At 39.7% G+C, this 12,618-nt stretch overlaps 1 protein-coding gene across 7 annotated transcripts in view; it reads right to left on the bottom strand.

Annotated features, from left to right (window-relative positions):
• Positions 1 to 12,618, bottom strand: part of RANBP3 (RAN binding protein 3) — a 49,476-nt gene that overhangs the window by 31,649 nt on the left and 5,209 nt on the right. For 4 of the 7 annotated variants that reach the window (XM_075776427.1, XM_075776424.1, XM_075776428.1 and 1 more), the window contains exon 2: positions 7,024 to 7,079. In XM_075776427.1, the coding sequence (XP_075632542.1) occupies positions 7,024 to 7,079 (56 nt within the window). Of the gene's footprint in view, positions 1 to 5,541; positions 5,602 to 7,023; positions 7,080 to 12,618 lie in introns of all 7 variants that reach the window. The other 3 variants (XM_075776422.1, XM_075776426.1, XM_075776423.1) reach the window with 1 other exon arrangement.

Below are 12,618 nucleotides of genomic sequence, written 5' to 3'. Positions count from 1 at the left end.
GTGATGGAGACAACCCTGCCTTTATTCACACAGCCTTACAAGAACCCGGGGGAACAACCTAAAAACCACAGCAGGGAAAAATGCTGAAAGCTGTAAGCAGAGCAGTACTAGGAGACAGGGGAGACTGTCTTTGTCAACAGCCAGAATGAACCTCAGGAGCAGCCAACCATCACCAGGGATCTTGGGGCAACAGGGAATGATTAGGAAACTATAGACAGACAGACCCTGGGGCTGAAGAAGATCCAGCATCCATAAGAAGCAAAACAATGCACAGGAACAGGGTATGGAAGTGTTTCCACACAAAAATAGCTAAATCCTTATTATTCTTCAGCCATAATACACAGAATTTGGAGGGGAAAGGAGCAAGAATCTTAACTACGAAACCACAAAGTTGCACGTAGGATGGCAATGCAATGACTGCCAAGGAGCAAGAGCTAGAAGTCGTTAAACTAAACTAGGCTAGAATAGGTTCAAAGAAACCAACACAAAACTAAAGGAGACAAAAAGCCCGTCCTGCTGAACCCCTTGTCAGAGGATCATGTGGATGGTAGTAGCTCACATGCTTGGGTTCAGCAAGCAATTGGAGAAATTCAAAGAAAGAAGGAGCCTTACCAGCAATTTACACTGACTTCTAGCTGCAGATAAAATTGCTAATAATGCAAGAAGAGGCAAGAATATTCAATGCACACTTGTGCTATATACTTAAGTGGAAATGAGAATAAATTATTTTGCAAGTGATTCACATCAATACAGTTTAGAACATCTCAAAGTAGGCTAAGTAAACATGCGTAAGATCTAAGTAATTCTTCTAATACATCACAAGTATTTTAAAAAGTGAAATAAGCAAGGTAACCTTCCAGCATAAATCTGATTTCTGTCCTAAGCAAAACCAGAATATTGCTACGAAACTCAGAAAAGAAACAAAAAGAGCAATTTTTGCCAATCACCACTTTTATACAGAAAAATCTGATGCCAAGATGAGAATTTATTGGCCAGGTCAATACATAAAATTATATTTTAAAAAAATCAATATATTAAATGGATCAAAACCTACTGCAAGTTTCAGAATTTTGTGAACAGTATGTGGTTTAAGTCATAGAAGACAAAACCAACAAAGGCCTCAAGGATTTGTCAAACCAAAACTGCTCCAGACAGAAGTTTGTACAGCTGTTCTCAAAAAAGCACATCCAAGGGAAACTGCAAGATCTTAAAATTAATTTTAGTCTTCAGCCATGCTTACTATTCAAAGTGTTTTCTCATCTCTTAACTTCATAAATTCTGATCTAAGTTCTCGTTTGAAGGTCTTTTGGCGTTGGTAAAGAACAGTTCATTCCCTTCCTTTTTGCTGCAATGCTTTTTGTCTGTGATGATTTGTGTCTCTCCTTGAGCCTTCTCTTCTCTAGAGGAAACGTTCCTTATAAGTACAGCTCTAGGGAGAACTTGGCAGAAACCTGTTCCTGTATCTGAAATACTAAGACAAAGATCAACAGAGAGATTAATAACGTTAGGAAGCCACCTACACAAAACTTACCTTGCTCAGTCAGATTAAACAACATCTATTTTAAAGCACAAAAATAACACACCTAGACTAAATACATAAAAGTCTACTTGGAGATTTGGCTTCCTCTGTATTGCAGGAAATGAGGAGAGAGGTGAAGAAATACATGAAAGCTAAGATTAACATGATGTTAAAACCACCAAATATAGGCAAGGGAATAATATTCTTTTTTTTTTATAAACACTGGCACAAACACTCTTAAGTCAGTTTTTCCCCTCAATTCTATTTATGCCTCCTTTCCTCATTTCCCCCAAATTAGCACCCATATTCAATCGCCCAAAAAGACTATTCTCAGTATATCTTTACCTGCTTAGAGATGAGGACAACTCTTGTGGTATTCCCAGTAGTCTTTGATAATATCAGCCTCTCTATATTCCTCTAAGCTTGCACAACTGTTCTCTCCAAACACGTTTCTGATTGCTCTTCGAAGTGCGGCAGTATAGCAATATATTCACAATTATGAATTCTTAAGCATTAATTTTAACTCCTGAAGTATACTATTGACTTACATCACAGTTCAACTAGGTCTCCCTAACAAAACCTCTTGGCAGCTGTGCCAACGATGCTAAGGGAGCTTAAAAGGAGATATTGTTGCCTCTCCCTACACAAGTTACTTTCTCCACGGTTCTTTCTGCCACCATCCTAAACCTACAAGTCACGCCCACAGCACGAACAACATTTTTTAATCTTCCGCCTCCTCGAACCACCAAAACCCAGTCGTTTCCAAATCACACTACATCAAACCAGGACTTCAACCAATCCTTACTTTATGTATTGTATAGTACAACCTTCTCTTTTCAAAACTCATGATCTTGCTCTCCAGACTACAAGGGAATGCCATCTTTCTAATCACTTAAATCACTTTTACAACTCCATATCTATTTTAAAGCTCCACAGTTAAGACCATGATGACAGATCTAACAACTTCAGGATGCAAATCCTTGTTCACTCCAGAACTACCCCTTTACCTTTGTGACCCAGGTGCCAGTTAGCCCTTAAGCTCTTTGCATCGTTTTGCAGCACCACTTACATATGGGAGATGACCTAAATACCATGTAACTTCTCCTCCTTCAGAGCCATCTTTAAAAGCTCGCCACTACCAATTCACCTACAGAAAGCAGTACACCGACCAAAACTAGTTATATAACAAGCTAGAAATAGTGTTCTCTATCTTCTACCATTACCCCCAACCCAGGCTGGTGGAGGAAAGAGGACAAGGTGCAAGCTACATAATAGACAATGGTTTGTTTTAAAGTGCAAAAATATTTTTTAAATCTACTTTTCGTAGTACTCATGCCTAGGGAGTCATGATGATCCCAGTATTGTGAGAATCAGTAACAACTGAAAGATGACCACCGCTCACGCTTGCAGAACAAAGGACACTACTTTAAAAGCATTTTGGACAAATTGTTTCTTTACAACACTACTGGTTAAATTTGTTTGAACTATTACACCTACTTAATGTGTAAATGCAAGAAAGACTTCAGAATACTTTGACCTCAGAAATGCATGTTAAAAGTTAACTTCATAAAATGACTTCAAGTAACCTATGGCCAGAAACTGTCATGACATGGTTTTATGGTAGAAGTTAAAATCAGTTTCAGAGCAGAAACACAAGTTTTTACAAGTGACAGAAAACTGATCACAGAAAAAAATTGTATCTATCAATGGAAATCTTTCATTCAAAAGTGCTATGAAAAGCACAGTGTAGTTTCTGTATAAGTTATTGGGATAGGTAACAGAGTAACAGTAATATTCTGTGCTTAACATAGCAAGGTTAGGACCTTATGTTGCTTTCAGATCTTAACAGCTATGAGTCTTCCCAAGCTGATGCAATTTTCCAACTAGTGTCAGGACTAGAAGCCCTGCTTGTCAGACAAAATGGATAGCAGCGTACAAACAAGGAAGGTATTTGGATGCTATCGTTCAGGTATTTGCAAGAACTCTCTCCATTTCACACATTGTAAAATTAGTTCTTAAAGAGTTAAAGAGATATGAGAATAATGAAAATGGAGACTCACTCAAATGTGGAAACAGCCAACATCTACCATTAACTGGTATCTATAATGAGAATCAGAACAGATAGACTAATCCTGTCTTTTTAACTGTGAAAGAAAACAACTAGAACCTCCTTACTGAAAGAAAAATTAAGAGGCATCATTCTGAACACCATGCACTTTTTGTCCCCTCTAAATAAACACAACAAACTGCAGGTTCTGATGTTTCACTAAACCGTATAGAACCTTAGCTGGAACAACCAGTTAAAAACCCAGTTTCCAGACTAGTATAGTGCTGAATATTTTCCAACTTCTAATGGAGAAATAGAAGTCTGACACTTTACAAGCACAAACTTAAGTAGAGATTTCTAGAAAAATAATGTTCTTTAACTTAAATAGTAGACAATGTTAACAACATTATGCTGTTAACAACAGCATCAACCCCGCCCTGATACTGAGAGAGGCTGTAGACACTGCAACAAAATAATTCTGCTCAGGATGTCCTGTTTGATGCGGAAGCGCACCAGGCAAACATCTGAACAATGGTGATGGACAGTTAATTGAATGCACAATGCAATGTCTTCTCTCTCAGCTTACTGTCAGATTGCTGTGCTGGTGCTGAAAAGCCTCCATGAACACTTTGCTTACAGCTCCAGAAGAAAACCAACTTGACTAGACAGACATTTTGCTAAATGTAAAATACGTAATTTATCTATGTAAATTAAATTGTAATTTAAATAGATAAATTACAATTTTAAAGTGTGTTGTCAACTATTTTGAAGTTAGTTTTGCATTTTCTTCAAAACATTGCTCCTCTTAATAGATTTTCCTTGCTAACTTTAATAAAGATAAACTTTTGTGGCAGGCAGCACACTTACCCAGGCACCTTGTATGCAAACAGTAGTGGAGTTAAGCGTTAACTGTACCACTTAGCTGTTAGCCTTTCCAAAAATACAGTGAAAGGTCTCAGCTAGTGCGTAACCTGAGTTACCTCTTCTTGATTAAGTTGATTAAAGGGACACTCAGCTGGCCCGGATGCTCAGTTCTGATATTAAGTGGCTATTACTTTTGGCTGACAGCACTGTGCTTTGACTATTTTTTGTAGCATTGACACAATATTAACAGCTACTGGCACAACCAACAAGCAGGCTTTGGCCCTTATCGAATAAGCCAGCGAGAAGCACAGCACTGATGCTTCTTTCTCCAGTCTCAAATACACACAGTATAAGCTACCAAAATGATTATTAACCACCTCCCCCTTTTTAAGAAAATTGTACATCTCCACACATTGCACTAACATAAGCATTTATGGTTGTTGCTAGATGTATTACACTTTGGAAGTTGGCAATCAAGCAGAGGTCACTGGTACACTCTTCAAGAGCAAGCCCTGTTCCCCAGCCGAGCTAGACCTTTTCCATGCCTGTACTGCCCGTAGCTGGCCCCGTCTCAAGCACCAACATCACTTTGTATGTAGCTCAATTCCCAACTCACTTCTGACCCCTGTGCCTCCAAGATGCTTGGCTCACCCACAGGCCTCGTCACACACAGTCCCTCCTCCCCATCCCACCTGGCCTTGGCAGAGGCTGTCCTGCTCACAGCTGCCTTCTCAGCATCACCATAATCCTCAGAGGCAGTGGGGAAGGTCCCTCTCCCTGGAACCCCGGGTCCGCTCTGCCAGCCAAAAGAGACATTAAGCCTTTAGTTTTTGGCTTTTTTACAAACATTTTCTGCAGGCATACCAGAGTGAGAGAGAGCTGTCCCACAGCCCAACACAGGAGCTTGCACAGCCTGGCACTGAAGCAGGAGGTACAACATGAAGAACTGGAGAGCACGAGACCTGCCAGCTTAGCGCTGAAGGACCAGGCCAGTAAAGAAAGGACACAGGACCACGTTGCTCTGCCTGGGTTGCACGTTGCTGTGACCGCTGCTTCCAGACTACCTGTGGAAGCACTGACAGGATAAAGGACACCCGGGGAGAAAACTCACCATGGTGTAACTCAGAAGGAGCTTCAGGAACAGTCTAAGCAACAGCAGGTGATTGGGAGCCTAGAAGGAAACAACATGATCCAAACTGACAGCGCAAACACTAGCACTCCCTTCGCTCCAAAGTATGTTAAACGGTCACTGTAAAAAGTGTAATTGGAAGGAATGTCTCAAAAGTGTTTACTCTAAGATATACTTAATTTGATTAGCTAATATTAGAAGAATGGCAGATTTAAATCCTTTTCAAGCTGACAAAAGATTTCAAGCTCCTGCTGAGGAATATGCCTACTAAACCCATGAGAAAGCTCGAGTCTGGTACTTGTTCCAAACCAAAAAAAGCTACCAACTGCAAAACCGTTCAGTATTCCTATTCAAACATTCGAGAAGATTTTCTGATTGCACAGATAATATAACAATCCAGTGATTCAACAAAGAGTAAATCATGTGTACATGAGTACACTTCTCTTGGTTCCCACCAGCTTCAGCTAAAATAAGGGTAACCTTGATTATTCTTTTTCCAAACGTTAACAGCTTTTACTATTAACCAGGTAGAATTAAAAATTGCAATATAGAGAGATTCTTATCAATTTCTTTTACTAAAAATATTTTTACAATATAAGAAACTAGAAGGCTTACTGTCTGGGAGCAGAAGAAAAAAAGGAAAACTACACCCTAGCACTCATCCATAACATTTTGTGTGCCACTTTCAAAGTGAAAAGGACTGCAAACTATACTGCACGTTGTCCACACGGCCATGGTTTTCTGTTACATCTACCTTAATAGCAATTTCTGCTAAAGAGAAGGTTCTGCTCCTTCCTTCAACCCTCATTTCTCTCCTGAGCTCTACTCCTTCTGCAGCCACAGGCTGAGTAGTATCAGCCTCCCGGTCCCACACACACTCACCCACAGAACACCTTCCAGCAGCCTATGGCACAGCTCCAACTTACCTCCGCACTGCGTGACCGCTACCGCAGAGCCAAAGGCAGGGGACAGGAACACATGGCAGGGGTAGAGGGACAGAGGAGGGAATGAGACTGCCATTTTCCAAGGTAATTAGATACTTCACAGCTTACTAACCAAAGATATGAGATACATTTAAATATGCCAAGGTGAAAAGCAATAATCTAGACCATGGCTTCCTTTGCTTTGTCTTAACTTCGTTATTAGAAAAAGAAGTTTTACAGTTTTCTCATGCAACTGCAACTGTCAGCACTCCTTTGCCACCTGTTCAAGATACAGCTTTGAAAATACTTTTTCTCCCAGATTTGGTCCATCTTCTTTCTGAAGAGCTACACATTTCATGCCACCATCATACATCTTCCCACTTTTAACCCTCCAGTAAATCCTTACTCTATGCCCATTAATAATGTTAATGCTCTCTTATCCATCTTCAACTTCAAAACAATATAGATCAATGGCTTCTCACCATGGAATGAGTCAGGGCTACAGAACAAAAGCAAACACACCATATCAACAATCCCTTACCTTCTGTGCTTTATCCTTCTGGAATACAAAGACAGGTGGAGCAATGGCAGGTTTTTCTGTAAAAAGAGAAATAATTGGGTTTTTTCCAACCACGTTCATTATTGACTAATATGAAAGTGTTCTAGGCTGCTTTTACTGACAATGAATCCCTAAACCAGTTAAATCTCAGTTAACACAAATTGTTTCCACTGGTTCCTGATAACATGTAATTATAAGGACTTGATCTTCAAGAGAAAAAAAGAAGTGTGTTTTAAGAACAATACAGCTGATATCTGAAAGCTATTCATCTTTTCCTTCCAGATCTTTATTTCACACCAATACTTTTACTGTACTGTAAAAGTTCCCTACTGTACTGTAGGGAAGAAAAGGCCCTTTGCTGCAGTAGTTTACTTTTTGAACACGTGTATGTTTTGCAGAAAAAGGTTTTTCCTTCCCCATAGTAATGCATTAGCACAAAGGCAGTTTTGCTATACACACCCACGTACCCCTTTCTTAAAGGTCACCTAGCTCTAACACTTGATTATACTTGCATTTCATTATCATTGAAGCCTTTAGAAAGGTCCTAAATCTTCAACATTTGCAGGTCTACAATTTAAATCAAATATTCCATGTGTACTATTAGAGGGACCAGTCTTTCCTGCAGAATTTAAGAGCACATCTACTTCCTACTTGCAGTTCCGATTCAAATATTAGCAGGGCACTATTTTCTAAATAAACACATCAACATCGAGCCTTCAAGAACAGAATGAATTTCTGGAGTGAGTGTATGTTTTCCATTGCCCTTAATGACATCAAAACTACCTCGATGTCTTAATGACAAAAAAAAAAAAGAGGAGGGGGAAGGGAGAGAGGAAGGCAATAAAGCAGAAGCAAGCTTTCCTGAGTTTAACAAACTGGTACACCTTGTGCATGAGTTGTACTTCAAGAGAAATTGCACATACACTGTGTGGTCAGCAACCCTCCTGTGTGGTTACAGGGCTAAAGACGAGTACAACATCTGTCATCTTTGCTGTGAAACAATGGGATTCACAGAGCGCTCTATTGTGGCTAATTTCTTTTGCAAAAGTTCCATCTTTGCAATTATTCAATCTTACAAACAAGACCAGACATTTAAGAAAATGAATTTTGTTAAAACTTTTTCACAGTAGGCTTTCAAGTTCTAGAAGAAATATAAGGCCATCAAGACAAACTACCTTGCACCTAAAAATAAAAAATGACAGTATCACAAAACCCTCCATAAATCAGTTGCAGCATCAGTAAAGTACTTGGGTCAGCATATAAGGAAAAGGGGATGAGATTGGCCGTTGGGGAACTGCTAGGTATTAGATCAGTTTAGCTGAAAAAGTGAAACTTTACCTGACAAACACATAAAAATTATGAAAATTATTTCAAGAACTCTGCATTCATTTGTGACAGTGGAAAAAGCCTCTCCACTCTTCCATGAGTCTAACTCAAAGAGACAACCCAACAAAAACACTGCAAGACTGATTTTGCAAGACACTTAACTTGTTCTACAAAAGGTAAAATTAATTGTGAAATACAGCTCCTTACACAGCATTTTGCCTGCTCTTTATTCCTTTACAAGTTCTTCTATCCGTCAAATAGTGCTGAATCTTAAAAAAATGCTTATTAAAGAGAGCAATGCAGACAATCTATTTCAAAAATGAAAAACAATCTACTAACAGAAGTCAAAGACTTAACTGCTATACCCATCCCAAAAACCAGAGTTTGTGGGAACAAGCCAGGGATCCATTTTGATTCCCCTGGCCTCAGTATAACTTGCCTGTGGGAGGCTCCATCGTGTAAGGTCCAAGCTTTTAACCTCTCACTTCAAAATTACGTTTATTTCTTTATACCACATTTGGTATACTTTAGTATTCATTAATGCTATAATTACCGCAACCACCAGCACACGTTCTACCAAACTATTTTTATCCGAGACTCCCAAAACAGTCAATAAAACGCTGTACTAGTTCTTCCCTTTTGGAGATCTGCCTGAAAGCAGGACTTGATTGTGTAATGCACGACATACAAGAGGCTCCTGTAACAAATTCCACAGATACCAAAGAGGACCAAGCAGAAAAGAACTACTTGCCTATTTAGTGCTTAATGAAGGACTGAAGTACGGAGAGAGAAGAAAGCAAACAATAAAAACAGCAAATCCAACAACAATGCAAAGTGCAGAGGAAACACGGGATGGCTGGCAAAAGACTAGGATGGGGAGCCAAAGAAGTTGATGCAAAGGAACGGGACAAAATAGGAGATGGAATCTGGTGATGGAAAACTGAGTGCTCAGAAAAAAAAGAACAGGGATGCCAGGAACAGCAAAAAGCTCACAGAAAAAAAAAATCTTGGACAGAAGAACCAAAGAAGAAAATGGAGTGAAAAAAAATGAAATATTCAAGATTGTGTCCAGCTAAGGCAAATGAGACTGAGAAAAAGCAGCTAGTAAAACAAACTATGACCAGGCATGTTAGTCAAGGGGGAAAAGACAACACTTGTGCAACACGTGAGTTCCTATCAGCTAAAGGAACACAGTCCTCCAGTACTCAAGATCTAGGAATCTCACTATTACTCACTGGCTATCAGACCAACGGACATGATGGCATCAGGCAGGAACTACGAGACGGCAGGCACTCAAAGCAGTGGAGTAGCTGTTAGCTATGTCAGGAACACTTGTTCACCATGTCCTTTCTAAAGCCTGAACAAGACCACAATGCTGGAAAATGTTTCCATAATTCTAGCCCAAAGCAAGAAGGAATCACTAGATTGACTAATCTGACCACCCTTCATTAAACACTGCATATTTTTCTGAGTCTTACTGTTTTGTGTTACTCCAAAGAGAATTACGCTGTCATATGTACTAGCCAGCATCAGAGGTGGATGGTCATGTTCTCATTTAGCGAGCATGCTTCCACTCCATTAAGGTGTCTGAAGGATGACCTACAGTAAAATGGATCTGTCGGGTCCACAGAATTGTCATGAAGTTAAAGGGAAAATAAAGCAGGATAAAGGGAAAAAACCCCAACCTTCACACTTCAGGTACAATATATGTAAAAGAACATGAGATCTCCCTCACTTAAGAGATGAATAGACACACAAGTCGTAAAAATTGTGCAACAGACTTGGTTTTTCTCCAGACAAGCAGACAGAAACAAGGGAAAACAAGGAGCTGGAGACACAGAAACAAATGTCAATTTTCTAACTAAGACAGTCTCAGGAAAGGTGTTCTGAGAAAGCCCAAGCATGTAAGAAGGAAAGCAGACCTTCAGTAATTACTGTTATAGAGACACTAAGTCCCTAGTCTGAAGATCTGGGACTCGGACAAACCACCTAGTTACTTCCGAACAGCAGTAAGCTGTTAAACCAGTCTGAAAAGTGACCGAATCCACAGAACTCCTTCCTGCAGTTTATTCGTAAGTTTCAGACATTTCAACCTGCATGAATAACTACAAAAACCTCAACAGGCTAGATTCCTTTAATATATTTCACTGTCAAGTCATTAATTATCAATATATGCCCTGTATGCTGTCAGAAAAGTGCATGTACTATTAAACCTACTCAGCTTGCTTTGGAAGCCTTGGAAACCAAAACACAGAAAAATACTATCTCAATGGCTCAGGCAGAGGTATCATCTTCAAGTCAAATATACTATTTGACATGAGATTTTTAACTCTGATACATGACCATTTGTAGCTGTACCAAACTGTGATGTCAACCATGTTTCCTGCAACTAGACAAAACGTGGCCTTGTTTTACCTCTCCACACGTTCACACCAATGCAACCATAGCAGCTGGTGGCATCTCTAGGGGCCACAATAGTTATTTTTGCAATACAAAGTTTTAAACCTTCGCTGTGGCACGAAATGACCCGTTACTGAAAAATCCAATGGGTATTTTGAGTGTATAGATGCAAAAGCCATGTCCCTTTTGAATCCACATCTGAAGGCCACGTAAGTGAAAAGACAAGACAAGGTAAAACTGCACAAAATGGGGGGGGGAAACTCAAACCTGGTATACTGCAGAGGTGCATTTCTCTGGAGAGTTACCAGGCTTACAGAGTAAATCCCATGGCAAAGCAGTGACAAAAGCCAAGAAAGCATTCTTCTCCTTTGCCACCGAGAACATTGTGTCTCTACCATAACAGCACAGGACAATTCAGGTTGGAAGGGACCCCAGGAGGTCTCTAGTCCAACCTCCTGCTCCAAGTAAGGTCAGCTATGAAGTCAGACCAGGTTAATCACGTTATCCAGTCTGGTCTTAGTTTCTAAGGATGGAGGCTGAGCAGCCTCCCAGGGTAATCTCTTCTACTGCTCAATGTCCTTATGGTAGGAAAAACAGCAACAAAACAACAACAAAAAAACCTTTTCCCTATATCCAGTCTCAACATCTTGTTCCATCTCTCACCTTTTGTCCATACACCTCTGATGAGCCTGGCTCTATCTTCTTACTAACCTCCCTACTGACCCAGGAAACTCCAGATGTGCCTCTCTGAAGCCTGCTCTTCTCCAGGCTGAGCAAGCCCAGTTCCTCCAGTCTCTCCTCACAGGTCATGCAGCAACCCAGATCACCAACCATCTTGCAGACTCAAATAAATCTTTAGATTTTAGAAGGAACCCAGGTCCCACGCCGTGAAAACAACTCTCACATCCTCACCAGACCCACTGTAGCCAGGGTATTACGAGGTAAGTTTCTTTTTAAAGCTAAGAACAACACTCTTTCAAACACTTTCTTTTTAAATTTACTCCAAATTACATTTCAAAGTGGAATAGTGCCTGACTACATGGAAACCTATATGACAGGCAGAAAAAAAACCCACTGAGAAACTTGCAGGCAAGTCCTTGCTTGGATCTGAAGAAGCAATCTTCAACACTAAAACCATACAAGCTCTGACTTTAACTCATTACAATACATCACCTGAGAGAAAAAGTAGATCATACCTGTGAGCAATAAAAGAGTGTTAAAAAGGAGAACAGCAATTAGGTTGTCAACCACCAAAAATATTCAGAGTGGTAATTTATTGCCTGTGAAAGGCTCATCTGAGGGTCAAGAAAAATTTAAGTTCAAAGTTAAGTTTAATTATGCTTATTTGAACAGCTCAGGCCACAAATTTTTTTCACCTTCATACTATTTAAGTTACAAAGATCAGAATAAGCATGCTAAAAAAAAACATTAAAAGAGATACAGGTAATTTGCAGCATTATAAAATTCTAAAGGTGCTGGTAACAAATAAGACTCTTTTCCAATAGCTACGAATAGACTGAAACCAATGAGCAAGTTACCACACCAACAGCTGATCTCCAAGAAAGACCCCACAAGTAAAGTCCAATCATACTTCATGTCAGAAAGTACAAGAAACATGACTGGATCATTTCTAGCCAGACTTCGCAAGCGATGTCATGGCAAATATAACTGACATCAGAAAAAAGACACTTCTGCCTCATTTTCAAAACTTTGATAAGTTGCTTTTTATGAAGTAAAACATCCGATGTTCTCATTTACCTGCAAATCCTTTATTTTTTTGTCTCCTATAGCATGAGTAAGCAGGCTACTTCCAGACAGCACTTCCACAGCTGGCATGAGAAGGTAGAATGC

Source organism: Balearica regulorum, chromosome 26, assembly GCF_011004875.1.
Source record: "Balearica regulorum gibbericeps isolate bBalReg1 chromosome 26, bBalReg1.pri, whole genome shotgun sequence".
Taxonomy (NCBI): domain Eukaryota; kingdom Metazoa; phylum Chordata; class Aves; order Gruiformes; family Gruidae; genus Balearica; species Balearica regulorum.
Note: the sequence above shows the minus strand (reverse complement) of the source record. Positions and strands in the feature narration are given on the sequence as shown.